At 49.0% G+C, this 19,366-nt stretch overlaps 1 protein-coding gene across 9 annotated transcripts in view; it reads right to left on the bottom strand.

The window, feature by feature from the left end:
• The window catches only part of EBF1 (EBF transcription factor 1), a 271,870-nt gene extending 257,304 nt beyond the window's left edge, over nt 1–14,566 (bottom strand). For all 9 annotated transcript variants that reach the window (XM_082063781.1, XM_082063786.1, XM_082063785.1 and 6 more), the window contains exons 1-5: nt 13,642–14,566; nt 12,081–12,237; nt 11,764–11,827; nt 11,424–11,479; nt 2,195–2,268 (exon numbers count right to left, since the gene is read on the bottom strand). In XM_082063781.1, the coding sequence (XP_081919907.1) occupies nt 2,195–2,268; nt 11,424–11,479; nt 11,764–11,827; nt 12,081–12,237; nt 13,642–13,775 (485 nt within the window). In that variant the 5' untranslated portion in view covers nt 13,776–14,566. The remainder of the gene's footprint in view (nt 1–2,194; nt 2,269–11,423; nt 11,480–11,763; nt 11,828–12,080; nt 12,238–13,641) is intronic.
• Between the last annotated feature and the right edge of the window lie 4,800 nt (nt 14,567–19,366).

The following is a 19,366-nucleotide window of genomic DNA, read 5'->3' as shown; positions in this document are numbered from 1 at the left end:
TTTGCCTACCATGGTCAGATTATGGGTTTTTTGCTACCTTTCCACCTTATGGTTATGAAACACAAAGCAGGGACTGGCAGTAAACAAATACAAGAGGAATAAGGCTCCCGATCTAGTGAATTTTAAGAACAAAGCAAGCCTAAAGTGCTTAAATAAAGGGAAAGACTTCATATCTTTTCACATTACTGGAGCAGAAATAATTTTATCTCAGTCAAAGTATATTGAATGGCCATAAGTCTTTGATGCAGGTGTTTAGTCTTCTGGTTAAAACTCAGCCCTCTATATAAAGTTTCAATTTACTTATTACTCGCTCTATTTTAAAGTATTTGCAAGAAAATTAATACATTAAAGTAGGATATTATTACTCTCCCACAAACAGGTCAGTGGGTAGCTGGCAGATGTAATTCCTGCCCCAAAACTTGGCCGTTTAAGAACCAGAAGGGCACATCACCCAGGACTAACAGCAGATTCAGCCCCTGATGTTGGAAGCACTTGAGCATGTGCTTAATTTTACTCATACGAACAGTCCCACTGTTTTAGTGGCCTATTACAGGAGCAAAGCAAAGCACACACTTCAGCCTTATCAGGTTGGGGGCCTCCTTTAATATTTCCACGAATTGTTCTTAGCTAGGTGTCTAGTGTGCAAGTGGTGCTAATTGGGCCAATGAATTTTCGGGCAAGTAGGAGTTGTCAGCACGACTGGGTTTCCATTTGGAAAGGGAGAACTGGGCAGGAGTCGCAACACTGCAGCTCCCGGGAGAAGCTCAGGCACCTCTTGGAGACACCCCGATCATTCCTGGGCTGTAACAGGTTATCTTTGGTTTCCTAGAAGAAGTCAAACCTACCAAACACCTAGAAAAATATGACCTGAAAACAAACATCTCGAAGGATTTGGGGGGGTTACATGGGGTTTTGCCCAGGCTGGCAAAGCGAGAAGCTCCTTCTCTGCCAGCGTGGCAGAGCGCTGCCCTCGAGCGGGGTTTTATCAGGGAGGAGCTGCCATGGAGGACAAAACAAGCAGATCCCCAAGAATTAAAAAAAAAAAAACAAACAAAAAAAAACAACAAATCAACCAACAGAGAAGTTTCCATCTGAATATTTTGTCTAAGACTCTCCCCCACCAGGAAACCCTCATCCAAGTTTATTCTCTTAGAAGTGGGTTCTAGTTTTTACCCTCAAGGTACTCCTTTTAGTAAGTGTGTTTTGTAAAAGTTACAACGCATGCAATGGCATTTTTACAGGCTTAAAACAACTGATTGTAACAATGAGCTTATGCAAGAATGCCTCATCTTCCACCAGGGAATTATTTTCTGCCATCAAATAACATGTAACAAATGATTTTTTCAGACATGCAAAAAACACCCACTAACTTTAATGAGACTGCAAGGTCAAGCTCTGCTAGGTGTTGGAGGGGTCTGTGGGAAGATGCTGCCTTCTCTGTGGTAAAAAAGGAAGCAGAAGAGGCTTCACCTATTTCGATCAGCCAGAAAAGAGAAGGAAACAGCTGCAGAAGTAGCGTGTATGAGAGAGAAGATATTTGACTGCCCTGAATTTAAGTGATCAGCCCCAGGCAGGCGTGTTCAGGGGAAGAGAGCACAGGGCAGAGCCGGATCTGCACGGGATGTTAAAAGAAAATTAACAAGAAGAGATCTTTTGCATGGAGGAGCATCGCTGAGCAGGGACCTTGCATGAGTAGCAACTGGGACAAAACAGGGCTCCTGACCTCACGTCTTAATGCACACCCAGAAGAAAAAATTAATAAAATAATAATAATAATAATAATAATAATAATAATAATAATAATAATAATAATAATAATAAACACAACCAAAACCAAATACTTTTATATTCAGTCTTACTGATGAGGTTTTGGTGGGAATTGGGGACAGACATTTGTATTGCTAGAAGACTATACTTGACTATTAATTTTGGTGAGGGGACCTTTCGTGGGCTACGGTGTCTAAATGAAAACCAGCAGCATTCTGTTAAGAATAACTCTTTATAAATAATTGAAAACTAGTGTGATGACTGAGACCTTGCTGCTAATTACACACACTGAACTGTGTTATTTTGGGATTGTTTAATGCAAGAAAGATAAATTTAAGTCTGAAAATAGCTGCAGGTTCAACCTAGATTTTGAGAGACAGATTCATCTTCTCATCACTAATTAACTGGAAGGGGGGTTATTTCTTACCTGCACATTATTTCATGCGTGAGCAGAACTCGGCACATTTCTGGGTTCTTGTCTTGGCCTTCATATACTATTGCCTAGAAACAAAACATATTTTTAGCTGTGAGTTTGGAGAAAATAAAAACACATCGCAGTAACTAAAGGCACATCTGGAATTGAAGCCAAGTTGCAGGCTAAAGAGACCGCGTCTTCACCGAACCTGCTCCAAGACTCGGAGCTGGAAAACAACAGAAGCCGAGTACAGCTAAATTCCCTCCTATCTGTTGCACATCTCTCAAGTGGTGTGTAGGATGGGTTTTTTTAGTAGTCAAGACAACCACAATTTTCTTTTCAATTTGGAATAAAATATAAACCTAATAGCATTTTTTTAAAAAATACATAAAAGAAGAAATAAAACACCAAGACTTGGCATACTTTGGGTGCTATTCATTTTTTTAAAAAAAGGCCTGAAAAAGAGAGAGCTCATGTATTTTTAATTACAGAGGCTGCACATCCCAGGCATTTTCCTGGTAGCTCCTGAGAAAGCGCCTGGGCCTGATTCTCCCCTTGAACCTCCTGATCCACCACTTTCCGGAGAGCGACTCCGGAGCTACAGGGATAAATAAGTGAGAGCCAGACCCTACCAGAGCAGAGAATACCAAAACAAACAGAGGATAAACCAGCCCGAGAAATTTGACTCTGCGATAGCACAGGGAGAATCCTTTAAGTTAAAACTGTGGAAAGACGGTGTATTCGCACTGCAAGAAGAGTCTACGTTTGCAATCCTCCCACCGGCAGAGCGGGCGGTGACGGGGAGGGATCGGCACTACACGTTAACTGGTTTAGTGCTCACAGCGCAAGGGTTTCCGTCTCATCATGATAGAGTTATGTTTTCTAAGCACCCCTGGTGCCTTTGCAACAGCATCTTGTGACAGCACTGAGGGTCCTGAATCTTTTAGGGTGCCAGTCCTGAGCTGGGATCGACGCTTAAAGCCCTATTCCCGGTGGGATGACCGCCCCTGCATCTGAGCATCAGCTCTGCCCTGGCCCTGCACCGTGACCTTTTCAGCCTCTAAAATATAGACAGAGGAAATTGAGGAAAAAAACTTTGCAGATAAAAATGCATCTGATAAGGGTATCCCTAAAGCTAGCAATGAAATAGGTACTGAAAATTTAAAAAAAATAGTATATTATCTGGATGAAATACATTTTATGGAATGAGGTAACTTTGATATGGAAGTGTGGAAAATACTGAGAAAAAATAAGGTATGTTAATATATGATGAAGTAAGATCATGTGAACTGCCTTCCCAGGCCTTACAAATAAAATCCAACAAGGTTAAGAGATGTTGTACCTACAAACAGGGCACGGATCTTAGGACACACATCTGAAGAAGCATGAGCTGAATTTTAACATCATTTTAATTGCAATATGCAATATTAATATCATGCATTATCAAGTGATTTAGCGATACCATAAATAATATCAGGAATGGGGCTGTGTCATCTTTGCTAGTTTTAATCTTTTCGGTTTGGTTTTGCTCTGTGCGTTCCCCTGAAACCTGGCAGCCAGTGGGGCTTTTTCTTTCTGATAAAACAGAGGCCACTGGTGCTGTTGCAACTAATGGGTGCAGAGTTCCACCCGACTTCTGCCCCCTCATTCCCACCAGTATGGCACAAAACCTGTGAACCCAGCACTCATACCAAAGGGACACAAAAATTGTCACAGAGTCCCCACAGCACAGACACCAGCAAACCCCCCTGAACCCAAATGGGACCCACGTTCCCGCTCAGTTGCTGGTGCACACCCTGAGTCACCTCCACATCAGTGCCCGGAAGAGCTGCTGGTGCTTTGCCAGAAGATGTGGAAGATGCACTACAGTCGGTATGTTCAGGAGTCCCGCACTTCCATGCATTAAAGGGGAAGATGGAGAGAAGCTTCTTCCAGCCAAAAACAATGAGTCAAAGTAACCAGCTGGTGTCTGATGGGGTTGGTCAGCGGGGACATTGCGAAGACTCCAGAAAACCCCAAATCGGGTTTCACCTGGCAGTAAGACAGGCCAGGTAAGGGAAGCTCAGGACACTTGATGGATTTAATCACTAATTAAAAAATAATCTGCTTCTGAGAGTATAGAGCATGGAGGTAAAGAGCAGATCTACCCGCATGGCCTTTAGTGGAGACAAACACCTCGGGTGCCCAATCACCTCCGTACATCAGAGTGTGACACCGGGGGAACAGTGCCCGAGAGACAACTGCTGGACTTGGCTCATTCTCCTTAGGCTTTTAAATCTTAAAATGGGTAATCTTGTTGCCAGTTGAAGCCAAGGAAGCCCTAGAAATGACAAACCAGAACCCCAAATTTACTTTCTTGTTTTCCACTCCCCTCTCTCTTCGTGCTGCTGTGCTTACTTAACCTCCAGGTACCCGCTGAAATAACTCAACTAAATAGCAATAATGAACGGACAGAGTCAACACTGTGCTACATAATCACCTTGTCTGTTGTGTTTAGCATCAGTGATCCCTTCTTTGCGTGCATAACATTCTTCTGCTTTCCTCTACGTTCAGGATTTGCTTTTCACTTTATTTGCATTTAATTACCAACGTTGTACCCCTGCACATTTTGTTGTCTCCACATTAAGCATGGATAGTCCCGCATGCCCTATTCCTGCAGGAATTTTTAGGCAGTTCTAGGAAGCAGGAGGAACTGCTGAATTCACTTCTGAGCAACCCATCCCCGACTCCCATTCCCGTGTCCCGATTTACTTGTGAAGCGCCAAGTGTTTGCTTCCATGAATGGCTGCCCGAGAGCACCACGGCTACTCCACCGCCTTGTGAACTGCGCCGCTCTAAAGCATTAATTCTACAATTAGTTTTAAAAGGGAAACAGGAACTGCTTAAGTTTCAGATCGTTACAGCTGCCAGAAGTATTTTTACAGGAAGGGTCCACAATGTTACCGTTGTGAAAATATTTAACTGTAAGATTTGAAAAGCCACTCTCTTAAAAAAAAGTGTTTTTTTTCTTTTTTAATTATTATTTTTTAAAGTTCAGACTTTAAAACAAGGTGCTTGCTGCAGGATTCCTTGTCTTGCTGACATTCATCATGATTTTGTCAAATAAGGATCACATTAATGAGAGATAAAGTGAAAGTTACAGTGTATACACTTAGACCACAGCAAAGCTAAAAATAAGCCTGCAAATACACATCAGGGCTGGACAACAAAACACCAGCAAAGGAAACGCAAAATTATAGACTTTTTTTTTTTTACTTTTTGTTTACTTCATGTAGTTTTAACCTGGTGTTATTTCATACGGGTTTCGAAACAGTTTTTCTCCTCGTGCACAACTTAAATATTTCCCCACAAAATTCATCTTCCATTTTGTAAGCCATTACTCACCCAAGTAACCTCTCCACAAGAAGTCTCAGTGAGTAACGATCATTCATGCACAAACAGATTTCAAAATCAGGCCCCAAGAAATCAGTGTCAAAATATAAGGCTTCCTCACTTCCATTTAAGTAAAGCTGCATTCAAAGTTAAATAGAATGCAATTCACTGCTTTCCAGCAAATAAAAATTACTAAATTGAGCACATTGCAGTCATTTTGAGACAACAAATGTGTCCCACAATTTACCTAAACTTTACAGTGACAGAGTTCATAATAGATAGATAGATAGATAGATAGATAGATAGATAGATAGATAGATAGATAATAGATAAATAGATAGATGATAGATAGATAGATGATAGATAGATAGATAGATAGATAGATAGATAGATAGATAGATAGATAGATAGGTGATAGATAGATAGATAGATAATAGATTAATGGATAGATAGATAGATAGATAGATAGATAGATAGAAAGAAAGAATAAAAGGGAGGGGGGTAATATAAAAGTCAAGACTACAGTTCTCATTTAATTCACTTTTCCCCGAGTAAAGACAACAGGATCAATCAGTAAAAGAGTTGACAAATAAGTTGGAAAAAATATAAAGCCAGATTTTGTCCTTAACTATTCCTGAATAGATCCAGATTTATACTGGTGTAACTGTGGGCAGAATCGTCTCGTGGTGTCAGTTTGCCAGTCAAGTGATTCTGCTTTCTGAACTGAATGAGAAACAATCTTGAAGGAATGAGATCATGGTCATTATATTATTCAGTTATGTCATGGCCTTGATTTTAAAAGAGTAAGAGAAGGAGAGAAAATCACCAACATGCATCTAAATCCACTCGCTTTCCAATTCCTCATCTGTTTCACAAAACAAACTATCTCCTTTATTGAAATAAAGGAGAAAGAAAAACTCATTAAAATGAGAATCTTTTCAAAAACAGAACTAAAATTATCTGGAATGACGTATACAGCCGTACACACAGAGAGAAAATAAAATCCTGGCCCCACTGAATTCAATAGGAGGTTCGCAATTGACTTCAGATGGGCCAGGATTTCACCCAGAGAGGATTAGGCTTGTATCCGCTATATATCTACACAGAAAATACTGTGAATTACATTTATTTGGCTTCGAACACTTAACCCTTAATTACCCAGGTTTTTACCCCTTCCCCTAGCAAATTTCAACTCATCCCAGTGAGGTTTATCCCGGACGAGCAGCTCAGCGCTGAGTCCCAGCGCAAGCACCGTCAGTTCTTGCTGTGCCTCTCAATGCACAATTCAGAAGCATCTCATTATTTTATGCAGTCTCCCTCTGCCTTTGATACCCGGCCTGCTTATTGGCATATTCACACGAATTAAATAAATTTATCTCTCCTAATATGTTCATTTTTAATGGTTTTCAAACATTCACATGGAAACAGCTCTAGCGTAAATATCCCAGAACAAATGGCTGTATATTATACAGGAGGGAGCAGTTGGGCTGCCAGACTGGGAATGCACCAGGCCATCTGGCTCAGGCAGTCTCTCCAAAATCCTCAGCTTTGTTTTCACCCTCAGACTCCAAACAACACATTTTCCACTGTGATGAGTTTACATTTTCCCAAACACAGGTCCTGATCATGCATGCAAATTCCAAACTTCTCCATTCCTCTCTGTACAAGAAAATTAAAATCACCTGCGCTTCTGACATCTCACCAAAGGCACAAGAAAGCTGCTAAAATCTGGCGCAATGTAAACTTTCCCCGTCGCAGGGGTTAGGTTTTGTTTTATGTTTGTGTGAAATTTCTCCGAGTCTGCTGAGGCTCCTCTGAACTTACTGATAACATGGGTTTTTTTCCCATGCATGTAGCTGCCAGAGAAGGGCCATGCTATGCATAGAATAGAGAGCTGATCAAATATCTGCAGACATCACAGAATGATAGAGAAGTCAACAGAAAAACCATTTGCATCCAGAGTTAAAGTGCTGGGGAAAAAAAAGGCAAAACATAAAGAGAGTCTAAGTCTGAAGGAAGGGGGTTTGACTCATGAGGACTCTCAGCAATAGACAATAGCTATCGTGCAAAACTTATGATTTTTAAGATGCCTGAGCCGTATTAGCATCCATTATACCTTATGGATGAGAACAGTTGAAGGAAAAATGGGTGGGGAACAACTATTTCAGATTTATTTCCTCCATCTTTCCTAATAGTGAAATATCTCAACTTTATGAAAATACAGCTGAAGAAATAGAAGGCACCTCTTCTCTGCAAATATATTAAAATCCTTGGACTCGCCTGAAAACTCCCGTTTTATTAGAGCAGACACATTTCACATTTTGCAGGCGATTTCAAAATGCATCATTGTTAGAGCCAGACCTACTGCGGCAGGAGCTGCTGCTTTACGGAAAGCAACAGCTATAAAGTTTGGGATCCTACAGGGTTTTGAACGCATTAGGAATGTGATCCCGACATAAAATGAGGTGCCAAGATAACATAAAAGAAAATGTAATTAAGCCAGTATCAACAACGAATGTTACCCTAACTGAAAAGAACTTCCCCGCAACATTAACGATTTGCGCGTAGTATTTACAATTTTTAGATGACGTGGACGCATTTGGAAATGTAGCGAAAGCCCTCAAAGGCACGTAATTCCCATTTTACCCCGCATTTCTCTGGGGCTACCGCCAAAGGCCAAGTATGTTATCCTAAATATAACTCGAAATGATGCACTTTGAGACCAATCCCGCCCGGGTTTCCCATTCAGAAGTCCCATAGGCTGCCCAGGGAGCGCGAGTGGGATGAAAGCTCATGTTTTGGGGCAGCACACGCGTGGTGCTGCACACCAGATCTGCCCTGGGATGTAACCAGCGACAAAAATTCTTGGTTACTTCAGTAACGGGACTGTCCAGCCCCGCTTCCCAAATCACATCCCAGCTGACAGAGAACACACACGCGCACACCCGGACGCAGAGATCCCCTGTTTCACCTATGACGAGATTCCTGCCATGAGTTCCTTACTTGGGCACAGCCACACACACAAATCCCTGACTTATCCAGAGCAAAAACTCTAAAGGAGTAGGAATATTTACCATTTATTACATACGCAGCACCCAGCATAGTGAAGCCCTGCCTGTCTACCTGCTAATATAATGGGGCATTTATGTTAAATCTATGAGTAGCAATCCTATATACAGAAACCTAGGTCTGATTTGCAGAACAGATTTTATTTCATCTTGCCTGACTTAATAACCTGCAGCTGCACAAAACCTTGTGATTTGTAACTGTGAGACAAAAAGAATACATTTAAATCTGATTTCTCTAATTCAAAATATATATATATATATTTAATATAAGGAAAGAGCTACAGCTACTTTCCTGTATGATCCGGGGAACCTAACTCATTCGAGCTTTGTTTCTGTGGGATTTTTGATTTGCCACCAGAAACCTCAGAGTAGCTGTAATTTTAGTCTGGGAATTCACAATTATTGAGTGTGTGAATGCGCGTGTGTGAGTGCTGAGAAGATCCTCGCCAGCTGAAACATGTACGCTCCTGCAACAGTTTCATTTAAAAGTAATCATTTCATTATCCAATTTGTTCTGAGCGTCATGCATTAAAATACTACACCTTCAAGTAGACTGACAATATATATTTAACTTTCATTAAAAATTAAAGAATTTTCAGACAGTCTTTGCAATATTTAATTACAGTTTGATGATTTGAAAGTTACTTAAAAATCTTCTATATAATTCACTGCCGTAAAATATAAATGATATATTCAACATTTGGGTGAGCTTCTGTCATGTGTTGGACTCCGCTTCCTAATAAGCATTCAGTGATCGAAGCAATCGCAACTCTGAAATCATTTCACTTTTAAAAAGGAAATAATTAAAAAAGAAGAGTAAGAATTTAGCCCCCACCCCCTCACAAAAATCAGAGTGGCACATGCCACAGTTTTGACATGGCAATGCCCTATTCTTCATAAGCAATTATAGTCATGCCTAAAGAAATTATATTCATGAAATTAATACGTAAGCAAATGTGTTTGCGACCAAAATAGCCTTTCACTCCCTGTTTTCTAATCTAAGTTCAGAGAGCTTTTGTTCTAAATCCTTGCCTCTCAACTCTATCGTGCTTTCCCCAAAATCTGTAATTTGCACTAACTTTGTTTTTGTAAGACTTCCTGAAATCAGATTTTTCATCATTGTGAACGTACTTTAAAACTACATGGCAGGTTTTACAAATAAACTGTATCTCGGGGAGGTTTTTTTCCCCTTTCTCTCCAAAGACCCTCTGATGACTTGATAATAATGAGAGACCAAGAGGTCAAACAGTGCCTTAGGATGAACTCTTCATATGCAAGATGCCTTTGTTAAGAAAATTATTTTGAATCCGCTGCTCTACGTGAGTTCAGGGCTCTGTTTTCAACAGGGTTATGAACAGAGGCTTTTGCATTTCCGTAATGATAAGAAGGCTATTTAAAGATAATATTTATCGATAGCCTCCCTCGTATGGTCTACAGTGAAACACATAAGCTCCTAAAGGACTAAAGAGAGGTTCTGTCTCAGGATGATATTGCTACTTTTAACACAAACTAACCCGTTGGTGACTGAAAAACAAAGAATGACAGCAAATGCTTTCCAAGATTTGTTACGAAGGAGGGCATGTTGCTGCTGTTTTAATTCCTACAGGGAATGAGCTCTGTTTGGAAGTGTATGGTTTAACAAAGTTCAGATGCATAGTAGGTTCTCTAGTAAAATTCATCCAACTTCCTTTTTTTTTTCTGTTGCAAGACAGTCTTCAATGGCAGGAAAAGATGTTTTGGGACCATCAAAGAGAGTTTTCTAAAACAAACTCAGCCCTTAGAGCTTCATGTTTTGTTGTAGAAAAGGAACCCAAATACAAGCCAAGAGTTTTTTCCACTACAGAAAACATACATGGACTGACTTTTCCTATCAATAGAAAAGAGACTAATGTTTTTCTTAAATAAAATGTAAGAATTTTTTTAACAAGGTTAGGAGGGAAAAAACATCCCTTAAGGATAAAAGGCTTAAAAGCGAACCAAACTCTTTAAAAGAAACGTATTATAAAACAAATATGTTCTAACAGTATCAGAAGAAAAAGCCAGAGTAACAAATAATTTTTAAAAAGAGAGAATCGATTTTTTCAGATAGTTCCTTTACAGAAATACTGTTTTCAGAAATACAAGTATTTTTTACAGGTAGACACGCACGTTAGTACTCTGAGAAGCTAAAGAGCAAGCTTAAAACCAGGGTTAATCCATTGACAAGCTCTACTGCCCCACAGCCCTCTCCGCAGTCCAGCACCGAGCTCGCCGCTCCCCGCGCCGCGTTCCGGGGGCTCCTGAGACACACAAACGTGCCCCGGTGTGATCGCTGCTCCTTTCACCCGGGGACTCAGCGGCAGCGCGAATAGAGAAAGGACCAACACGGCCACGGCGCTGAGAGGCGGCTTGTGCTGGCGGCGTGTGGTGGGCTGGGGGCGGCGGGAGGTTAATTCTTATTAATTAAGCGTCCCGAACTAGGACGGCTGGAAGGTCGCCTGTATTTTTCCGAGCTCCCAAGCCCTGAGGCGGGCAGGGTCCCGAGCGGATCCTCCGCGCCGCCCCGACGCCGGGGTCTGTCCCCGCGGCTCGGCCCTGCAGCCCCCGCCGCTGCGCGGACACCGGTCGCGGTTGCGCGGGTGCGGAGCGGGGAGCGCGGCCGTGCCCTGCGGGAGGCGGCAGCCCCTTCCCCGGCGGGACAGAGCCGCCTCCTTTCGCAGCGGGGGTGGGTTTCGCCTCCGCGGGCCGCCTCGTCGCGCTCCCGGGGGCCGCCCCGACGGCTGCCATCCCCCCGTCCTCCGCGGGCGTTCCGCAGCACCTACCTGTTTGGTCATGGAGTCGATGAGTCGGACATAGAAATCCTGCTCCGTCCTGATCCCTGAAACAAGGCAGAGGTGTGAGGAGCTGGGCCGGTGGCAACGCGCCGGGGCTCGCCCGAGGGCTCGGGCCCGCTGGGGCTCCCACCCGAGGCCGCCCGTCCCAGCAGCTCTGGCCGCGACCGGGCTGCGCTCAGGCACCGAGCGCAAGGATGAGCGGAGCAGAAGGGAGCCAGGGTAGCGGTTTCCCGGCCTCTGGTGGGCTTTCCAACCGGGGAGGCGGCGGGAGGACAGCCAGCGGCGGCGGGGGATGGTGGGGCTGATACCGGGGGCTCCCAGCCCTTACCGTTGCTGTAGAGCAGTTGCAGGCGGTAGTGGATCCCGTTGTTGGTCTTTTCGCTGTTGGCTTCCTGAAGTCAAAGAGTACACGGGAGGCCGTAGGAAAAAGAAGAAAAATATGATATGAAGTTTCTCCATCACTCGCACGCAGGGTGACCCCGGGGCTGGACGGGTCAGCTCTCAGCCCCCTGCCCTGCCCCGAGTATAACGGGGCCAAGGTAGAGAGAGGCACCCAGGAGGCGGCGGTGGCTCCCGGGACGAGCCGGTGCCGCGGCCCCGAGGGAGCAGAGCGGGAGGGACCCCGCGGGCTGCCGGGCTACTCACCTTCTCCTTCTCCACGAAACCCACGAAGGCGGTGCGCTCGATCTCCACGGGCTGCCCCTGCCGGTCGTACAGAGCCAGGACGAAGTGGAAAAAGTTGGACTTCCTCAGGTTGGAAGGAGGCTGCTTCTCGAAGTGAGCCCGGGCCAGACCCACTCCGCTGGGACCAGAAAGACGCGGGTTAGCGGCAGCCCCGACGACGCGGCCTCACACCCCCACCCGCAAGCCGGCTCCTGGGCCCATGTCTTCCCCGCCGGGCCCCGACTGGGCTCCCCCGGGGCTGAACATCCCCCCTCCCCCGGGGCTCTTCCCTCCGGGCCAGGGTAAGGCGTGTTCAACCGCGGCCACGTCGAAACCCCGGGGAGCCGAGAGTGCGGCACAGACCCGACTCTATCCCACCCTGCAGCGAGCCCGAAGCTCCAAGCAGTCCCCCCAGGAACCCGACACTGGCACCCACCAACCCTCCCCGGGGACCGTTCCCGCTCGCAGCCGGCCCTGCATGGCGGGGGAGCTGCGCTCAGCCCCGCCGGCGCGTTGCCCGCGGAGCGGCACCGGTCCTGCCACTTCTCAAACTCGGCTCGAAGCTGTCACCCGAGAGCCCATGTGCCTTATCTTTCAGTTTCAGTCCTGCGAGCCTTTCCTCCCCTCGCCGGAGCGGTGCGTAAACACCGCGATGGCAGCCCAAGAGACAACTTGAAATATTTCAGGGTTGTCCCTGCAGAACTTTCCCTTCCTTAGAGGGCTCCAAAGGGAGGGGTGCGGGGCGAGGTGGGAGACACCGGGAGATGTCAACATCAACTTGTTAGTTGGTGCCGGCTCCGGGGCTCAGGCTGGGAGTCCAGCATCAGGGCTGGGTTGGTTTTTGGTTGGAGGTTTTAATTATTTTTATTTCCTTTTTTTATTATTTTTTTTTTTCTCGGGGAAGAGAATGAGGAAAATGAGAAATAAGAGAGAAAGCGAGGCTGGGTACAGCTTCCCCAGATGCACATCCTATATGAAGCGATTTCTTTTTTAAAAAAATCTGAGATAAGTGGCAGTGGTTTTACAAAGGGGCTTCGAATTAAATTTCTCCTCGAGAAAGCTTTGCAAAACTCACTGCTTATCGGAGGAGAAGAAGGGAGGCTGCTGATCCTGACGAGGATAAAAAAGCGAGGTAGAGAAATATATTTTGGATACATCCGTGCACAACTCGCGGCTTATCGGAGGAGGAAAGTGTCATTTGGAGATCTTAAGACTAAATGAGCAGTAAACATAGTTTTCAAAACTCCTTCCTCCGTGCGAGCACAAGGGGCTAGAGAGATTAAAACCCACCTACTCCTACCTAGCGAAACTCGCTGCTTCCTTTATTATTACTATTATTTAATTTTAAAAAATCATTCCTACGGGACGAGAGGGATAAATTTTTAACTGGCGACATCTACGCGAAACTCGCAGCTCTCAGCAGAGCTCCAGAGCCGTTTTTTTTTGGTGGTGCGGGGGGAAAGGCGCTGCCCGCGGGGAGCAGCGCTGCAGGCGGCGTGCGCGCCGGGGCGCGGAGCGGGGCGCGGGCGCGGAGCCCCCCTACCTCTGAGCGGCCGTGCTGGCGTCCAGGACGCCGGCTCCCTGCATCCAGGTCCGCACCGCGTTCATCCCCGCGCCGAGGGGCTCTTCCTTCATGCTGCTCCCACTCCGCTGGATGCTTTCCTGAATCCCAAACATGAATCAGAAACAACAGCGCAAATCTTCTTTCTTTAGTCAAAAAATATTAAAAAAAAAAAAAAGTGATAAAATCGCCAGGCGGACTGTTATATAGGTCTTTTTTTTCTTTCTTTCTCTCTTTTCTCCTCTCTCTGCAGCTGATCTCTGGAATCAAAGCAAGTCAGAGAAAGCAAACACAGGCACGCACATTAAAAAAAAAAAAAAATCCAGAAGCAATCAGAGCCCGGTTTTGCTGCTGCTGTTTGCTGCGTATGCAGTTTGGGTGCTTGGAGGGGCTGGCGGGGTGCTGGGGGCTGGTTGCAGCGCTGGCAAGCCGGAGGAGTACTTGAAGTCCCTTTTGTATGAAGACACCCCTCGGATGGCAGCAGGAAAAAAAAAAATCTCAGATGGCAGTTTAAGAAACAATAGGACGAACGGGAGCTGCGGCAGGCTCTGCTACATCAAGTGTCATTTTCCAGTGACAAGAGAGGCAAGTTTCCCCCCCCCTTTTTCCCCTCTCTCTTTTCTTTCTTTCTTTCTTTTCTCCCTCTTTCTTCTCTCCGCTCCCCGCCGAAGCGCTCTCTCCTCCCTCCTCCAGCCGCGCAGGAAGCGAGTTGTCGGAGCCGGGCGCACGCCGGGAAGGGAGCGAGAGGGGCGCACCCGCGGCGGCGGCGCGGATGGATGGACGGACGGACGGAGGGAGACCCTGGGGCTCCCAATGCCCGCGCCCCCTCCCTCTCCCGCAGCGCCGGGGCGGACTCGCCGTCTCTCCCTATGGGAGCCACTTTGACTGTCCCCGCCGCCGAACACGAGCCCCGCAGCCCCGGCGGGCGGGGGGCGGGGCCGCCTCGGACACGCCCCCTCATTTGCATCGCGTCACCTCTCCCTCCCCGCGGCGCCTCCGCCAATGGTCGCTCGCGGAGACGCTGCCGCGGGGGCGAGGCCACGCCCCCCCTCGTTAGCATAGCTCCGCCCAGAAACCCCGGCCGACCCGGGGGAAAGTTGCCCCGAAGCCCCCCCCGGGGGCTGGGGGTATTAACACAAACACGATCGCGCCTTTGTTCACCAACGAAGCGGCGGCGCTGCTCGCTGGGGCCGCCCCGCGCGGGGATAACCGGGGAAGGGGGGGGTTGACACAGGGAGACCCCCTCGGTGGGGCACCCCGCTCTCCCCCCGCAGCGCCCAGCGCTGCTCCTCGCTCCCGCACAGCCCGGAGCCAGCGGGGACAAGCGGCGGCGCTACTTGCAAAGGTGGCCGAGCCCTCCCCGCTCCCCCGGGGCCGTGCCGGCGGGTCCTTCCGCAGCGCCAGGCTGCCGACCCCGACTGCCCAAAGCCGGGGACGCCCCGCGGCCGCCAACCCCTGCTCCGGGGGCGCCCCGCCGGCAGTGCCCCCTGCCCGAGCCCGGGAGGAGAGGCCGCCTCACGCAGCGGGATTATCCTCAACGCAAACACCGCTGGAAACACGCGTGTGGCTGGACGTGTTCTGGGTCCCGTCAACTTCCCCGCTGCAAATCCCCAAATCCCCGCTGAGCCTCCACCGCTCGCCCCGGTTCCTGCCCCGTTCCCGGGCAGCAGTGCGCTGCTTTGCAGCAAAAGCACACAATTTCCGAACACAGAGAAAGTCCTATTTTTTTTTTTTCCTCTAGGAAGTCCGATTCTTTTTCTAGGGAAAATAATAATAATATAATAATAATAAAACTAATTTATGCCCTCGCTGGGGAAGCGCTGAGCTGGCTGCGCGGTGGTGGAGCGGGCGCAGCGTCCGCACCTCTCCGCGGGCTCCTGGACCTGCCGCCCGCCGGTCTTCCCGCATCAACCCCTGTCTTTCCCCCCGCGCAACTCGCTTCGCTGCCGAGCGGCTCTCCTGCGCCCCGGGCTCTGGCCATCGCCTCCCTCACGGGCTTTTCACGCAGAACGGAGTTCGCTGTGCTGGCTGCGTGGGTTATGCCTCCTCAAATACAGGTTTGCACATATAATACAACAAAAGCCGGTGCGTCCCGGCAAGCCGGGTTATTCGCCCTCCCCAGGGCGATGTCGCCCAGCTCGAGGGGAACCCCTTACCCCGCTTAGGGGAGGGAAAACTCTGAAGTGTTTGGGTTGTCTCTGAATTGCTCCCGTACCCCTCTATTTCCCCCCGAGGTGCGGAAGATGCTGTCGATAGCAGGGCGAGTGGCTGTTCCCGGGGCTGCGCAGATCGCCGCGGAGGGCAGCGGAGCCCAGCGGGCCGTGCTGAGCCCTGCCCGAAGCACAGCTGAGGGTCCAGAGAACAGGCAGCACAGGTACAACACGCTATAGGCACAGCATTCAGCTCCATAGGCACCCTAGGGCAGTCCGGCAACTCTACAGGACCCTCTTCCAGCCACCTGCACGGCACTTCGTGAGCAACGGCTGTCTGAGCACACAGCTACATCTCGGCAAGAGCTCTGTCTCAAAAACACAGGCACACAGCCCGCTGCCAGCACCTCGCCGGCAACGAGAAACTGCACTTGATCCTTGGCTCTAGGCGGGTCCACACACAAAACATCCACATCCGAAGTACACTGAGCTCTCACATGGGAACCGTTACGGAGAGCAAGTTTTTCACATTCCCTGCAGATAAAATTTGAATCTTCACATAACCCTACTGTGTCATATCTCAGGGATATGCAGAAGAACACCGACACACAGCCATACATGAATATTTACACCATAGGTATCACATAGGAGTAGTTTGGCCCCTGTAGTGCTCTGGCTTATTGGTCTTCTTCATTCTGCTGCTCTGTCACTTGTATCATATCCAGCCTAAATGCCTCCATGGTGAGATACATTTTGCAATTAATAGCCATTTGCACCTGCACTGATTGCTCTTTTCCCAGGGCAGGGATCTGCCCAGGGAGGAATAATGCATTTGAATCAATATACTGAGCAGTTGGCAGATTTTACCCTTCAAATCTGTTCAAGGGATCAGGGGACCGTTTCCATGCCTTTTCCTGGATGCTGAAGGGAATAGCATCCCAGCAGCAGTGTGAGGGCACCTCCACTGGGCAGGGACATCCAGCCACAACAATAAAAGTGACAAGTTCTCCACTACTTTCCACCTTGTACACACACACACACACACACACATCTCTGTGTCCAACACACAAGAAAGCTCCTGGAGGGTCCTGCTGAGGGACAGAGGAGATGCCACACTTGAGGCATTACGGGCAGTTTCAAAGCCACAAACTAATTGCTACAAGGATGAAAGAGTTAAACACTGGGTCGACCCCCACTGGGGCAGTGTGAAAGAAAAGCAGAGCTGAAACAAGGAGGGGGTGAGAAAGTCAAGACTTTGGGAGAAAAAAAAAACATGCTGGCAGCAGGCAAGGAGACTTCTGTGCTCCATCCACCCTGCAGAGGCCAGCCCCAGCGTATTGGGGCTTTTGATATAAAGCATTCCCAGTTGCCTTTAGCACTCACTTTCTCCTCACCACCTGAGACTGGTCTCCGGACCAACACCACTGCACTGTGCCGACTGCAGCAGAGCCACTCCTGCATGCATACCGCTGTCATGCCCGTTATGAGGCCGGAGCGTATTCATGTGGGAAGCTGGGTTCGTCCTTTCCTCAGCATGGCAAACTGAGCTGGAGGACACTCTGCAGCCTGCCACGGGGGAGTACTCGGTGGGCTGGCTGGGACTCGGTGCTTAACTGTTTTGCTGCAGAAGAAAACTCAGGCACATTGCAGTGAGGCTTCCCTGCAAGCCCGAGCTAAATGCTCTCAGCGCGCAATGCAGAATAGAACTCACACAGAGACTTGCAGGCTGTGCTTTGCTCCCAAAGCAGGCGAGAGCTGCATAGGCAAGCTGTGGATTTTACCACAGCTACACCAACCCATAAGCTGCAACTTTGCAGCTCAGGCAAGAGCAGTTTATGAACAGGACCAGGATCTGGTTGCAGAGTCCCCGGTTGTGACAGATAGCAGGGATGGGGCAACACGGGGATCCACGTGCCGCATCTCCTATATGGGAGAAAACAGGGCTCCTGGGGAGGACAAAGGGGCATGGAAAGAGGTTTCACTCCAGAGGACAAACACAACTCTTATGGGGCTGGAGACAGAGGAGTCTCCTGCATGGGGAAAGGCCTCTCCCCTGCCAAGGTTTCCAAGCGGGCCCAAGGCCCCTCTCTCCTCTGACCTGGAGCTCATCCCGGACAACTCCCTCCTCCTGCCTCCATTCTCCGCTCCCTCTGCCTCAGGGCTCCTGGCACAGGGGTGACAGTCAGGACCCGCTTCCCTCTGCCCAGACCCCAAGTGAGGGAGAAGTGATCGGAAATGGGAATTTCTGAGAGAAAAGCCTTCTGCTCCCTCCTCCCTGACCTCTGCAGCTGGATGAGGCACCCCCAAAGGGACTGTGCTCCTTCCTGCCCTTTTTGGAAGAAGGCAGATGAGCAACAGACCCATGCTGAATGGGGGAAAGGGAAAAGCAGACTCTCCTCTCAAGGTGGGACTGAAAGCAAAGCACTGGGAGTCTGAGCACGTACCTGCACTTTCTGCTGACGCAGAGGTGGAAGGGGCTTGAAGGTTTGGGTACAGTTCACTTGTATCCTCCCCAGCAAAGATGCTTTTCGTGAGTATTTTCCTTATTGCCAATAGGCTCCTGTTTTGAAGCAAAGACTTTCTATCCGCAAATAAATCCAATGTTCATCTTGGCAGGTGATGACACTTTTCAGCTACTTGGGGTATTTTATTCTTCCTACCTGTCTTGCTTCTGGGGAGAAGGAGGAGAAAAAGGCTCAGAGGACTGAGGACTGAACACTCTGCCTGCCCTGTTGAGGAGGAAGGAGCATGGATGCCTCTGGGACAAAGGGTCTGTCTACAGTATGATGATACAGAAGCCCGCTTTTACTCTGTTTTCCATAAAGAAGCAGTAGCAGGTGATCTAGATGGAAACATCTCATCCAGGAGCTTTCCTGCTCCTGCCTGCCCCGGCCCTTGGGGACTGGGGGCCCCCGGGTTACCCCCGGCTGGCATGGGGCACTGGGGCTCTCCCCGCTGGGCAGGGAGAGGCTGGCAGCCCTGGGGCTGGGTTAACTCCTGCAGGTGGGAAGCAGTGGGACACTGATGGAAGCAGTTGCCTGCCTGGCCTGCAAGGGGCCGGGGGGAAGGGAGGGAGCGGTGCCTCGGGGCGCGGGACCCCGGGACAGGGGGCCTGTCAGGCGGCTGCAAGAGTCCGACAGAGCGGGCTGGCCCCCAGGGGCTCGTCGGAAGGAAAACGACGGGACGGGGGGATACGCCCTCCCCTCCTTCCCAAGTTTAGCTCACCCATTCCCGCCCGGGGTAGGAGCTACGGAAATACGTCGAGGTGAGACCCGCACGGGGCTGCACGGCGGGGAAGGAGGAGGGAGGGCACCCCAACCTCCGCTCTCACGGGCCGGGGGGTGGGGGGAAGGCGAGTCCCCCCTGTTCCCCCAGCAGCGGAGCCGAGCCCGAGCGCTGGCGGGGGTGGGGGGGGCGGTGCCGGGGCCTCCACGCCGCGTGGCCACGGCGCCACCTGGCGGCCGTGCGGGGGAGCTGCTCCCGCCGGCACCGCGGGGACGCGTGGATCGCGGGGGCCGGGGGGAGGGACCGGGGTAGAGAGCAGCTCCCACAGCTCC

Source organism: Streptopelia decaocto (genome assembly GCF_964273445.1).
Source record: "Streptopelia decaocto genome assembly, chromosome: 12".
Taxonomy (NCBI): Eukaryota; Metazoa; Chordata; class Aves; order Columbiformes; family Columbidae; genus Streptopelia; species Streptopelia decaocto.
Note: the sequence above shows the minus strand (reverse complement) of the source record. Positions and strands in the feature narration are given on the sequence as shown.